Source organism: Neltuma alba, unplaced genomic scaffold (assembly GCF_004799145.2).
Source record: "Neltuma alba isolate B1F8T4 unplaced genomic scaffold, ASM479914v2 tig00010603_pilon, whole genome shotgun sequence".
NCBI classification, from domain to species: Eukaryota; Viridiplantae; Streptophyta; class Magnoliopsida; order Fabales; family Fabaceae; genus Neltuma; species Neltuma alba.
In genome coordinates, this window is record NW_021635465.1 from 1,435,416 (window position 1) to 1,437,990 (window position 2,575).

Sequence of the window (2,575 nt, forward strand, 5' to 3'; positions counted from 1 at the left end):
AAAACCTTTCTCAAGTAATTCCTCTATCTGCTTCTTAAGTTCTGCCATTTCATTTGGAGGCATTCTGGAAGGGGCCTTAGAAATTGGTCCTACTCCAGGTATAATGTCAATCGTGAATTCTACTTCTCTGTCTGGGGGTAGTCCTGTGACCTCTATCGAAAACACTTCCGAAAACTCCTTAACAATTGGGATTTCTTCTATCCCCTCTTCTACTTCTACTTGCATCGAGAAGAAAATAAGGAATCCTTGACAACCTTTCCGTAGGCATTTGCCTGCTTGGGCTTCCGTTAAGAAATTCAATCTAACCTCCGGATTCAACTCTAAACCTCTCGAGGGTAAGATTAGGGTTTTGTTCTTACAGTCCATTAAGATATTGTGAGATGATAACCAATTTAGTCCAATCACCACATTAATTTCATGGAAGGGCATACGTATTAAGTCTATAACAGTACAACAGTGCTCATAACAAACTATGCAGTTCAAGCACGCATCAGATGTAATTACCCTATTTTGTGTTAGTGTGGACACATGTATATCATACGACAATGTATTCATAATCAAGCCAAGTCTCATAACACAGGCATACGAGATAAAAGAATGACTAGCACCCGAATCAAACATTGCAATCACTAGGGAGTTGTTAATCATGATTGTACCTTGGATCATCTTCGAGGACTTTCAACTTCTTCCCTTGTGAGGGCAAACACTCTGCCTTGGGTACATGGTCGTGCCTTTTCAGTGTTCTGTGGGCATTCTCTCGAGAAATGTCCAGTTTTTCTGCATGTATAGCAAATATTCTGTCCAGCCATGCATGATCTGTCACCATGATTCTTGCCACACTTTGTACACTCCTTGCCCTTCGGTAGCTTACCACCTTTCTTATTCTTGTGGTTGTTCCATGGTTGCTTTCTCTTCTTACTTGGATTAGATGAGGTGCCACCCTGACCTCCCTGACCTCCCTTCTCTTCTCTGGGGGTAGTCTTGACCATCAGATGATGGTTCAAGCTGCTTTCTGTGATTGAACAAGCCTCGACCGCCTTATTGAACTGTTTGAATTGTCTAGGAGCAATCATCTCTCTCAAGGACTACCTTAGTCCTCGAACCATCTTCTCTGCCGTCCACCTCCCATCGTCTCAATAGCAGAGATAACTTGAGTAATTAGAGAGATGAATGAACTTAGCCAAGTACTCATCAAATGGCTCATCATCTCTCTGCTTCAGGGTTAGAAATTATGCTTCCCTTTCATCTCGGACAGATCTTGGAAAATACTTCTCATAGAACTGCTATAGGAACACTTCCTAAGTCACCCTCGTGTTTCGAGCATCCAGAAGAATCTCAGTATTCTTCCACCAGTGATCAGTGTCTTTCTCTAGCTTATATATCGCCATCTAGGCTTTTCGCTTTGATAAGTAGTCTAATACTTTAGAGATCTTCTCTAGGTGGTTAATCCAATCTTCTACCGCTTGAACATTAAATGTTCCATCAAATGACGGCGGGTTGTGTTTACAAAAGCGAGTCATCCACTGCTGGATGCTATCGGGTTTGCTGCTGGTATTACTGGTATAGGCAATTGTTCTGATGCTTGTGCTGTAGAGACTTCTTCCTCTGGCTGCCTCCTATCGAGGTTAGCCATTGCCATTGTTACTGCTACAGCTATCACTGCATCTCTCTCTCATTCCTGGCGAGCTTGTGCCGCCCTCATCTCTTCGATGGTCTTCTGCTGATGCACGAGACAATCCAAAATTATTTGTAGTGGATCGGGAGGGACCCTTTCATCCTGAACTAGGGGTCTCTATGGCGAAGGGTTTCGTCAGGTTCTAACCATCGTGATTAACTAACCGGATAGCATAACAAGGAACAAGAAGTAAATATCATGATTGGATTTCATTTAACAAAAGAGGCATACATTATTCAACATTTAAGCATTAGTCATCAACAATGCAGTTAAAAACATACATATACCCAAGCACTACCAGTCTAACCTACTATGGTTAGCTGTACCAAAATACATCCTATGTTAGTAATAGGAGGGTCCTAGTCATCTACAGAAAATGAACAATAACGAAGCCCTCAAGGCTTTGGATCCAGTCCTCCACATCATCTCCAAGTATATAGTTTAGGCAGATGATCTCATGGGTCCAGAATGGCGTGTTAGGTAGGACCTCTACCATCTCACATAACCAATCAAAAGGTTCTAGGTAAGGGTTGCCTGGTCTATGGGCTTGGTACAGCTCTCTCATGCCCTGGAGGTAGTCTAGGTGTACTCTCAGGTTTGCATCCACATCCCTCCTGATGTGACGTCCTAGGAACCTCAGCCAGTCACTCAGCTGACCCACATTGCGGATCTCATGACTAGGCAGAGCAGGGACAGGTACGACTGGTACTGTAGGTGCTACAGGTGTTATAGGAGCTAGGGGTATAACTGGTCCGGTACTAGGTCTGGGAATGTTGCATGGATGCACAACAGGGGTAGCAGGCTGTCTGATGGACTGAATGTAAAGGCCTAGGTCTAATGGTTCTTGGTATAGGCCAGTTACAGGATCTCCCACAGTCAATTCGACCGGATCCTCTTCTT

General features: G+C 43.7%; 1 protein-coding gene across 1 annotated transcript; it reads right to left on the reverse strand.

The window, feature by feature from the left end:
• Positions 1-662: 662 nt before the first annotated feature.
• LOC114757514 (serine/arginine-rich splicing factor RS2Z32-like) lies at positions 663-1,073 on the reverse strand. The gene has a single exon (XM_028946589.1). It carries the CDS (start codon positions 1,071-1,073, stop codon positions 663-665), a length of 411 nt encoding a protein of 136 aa, XP_028802422.1.
• Positions 1,074-2,575: the final 1,502 nt, after the last annotated feature.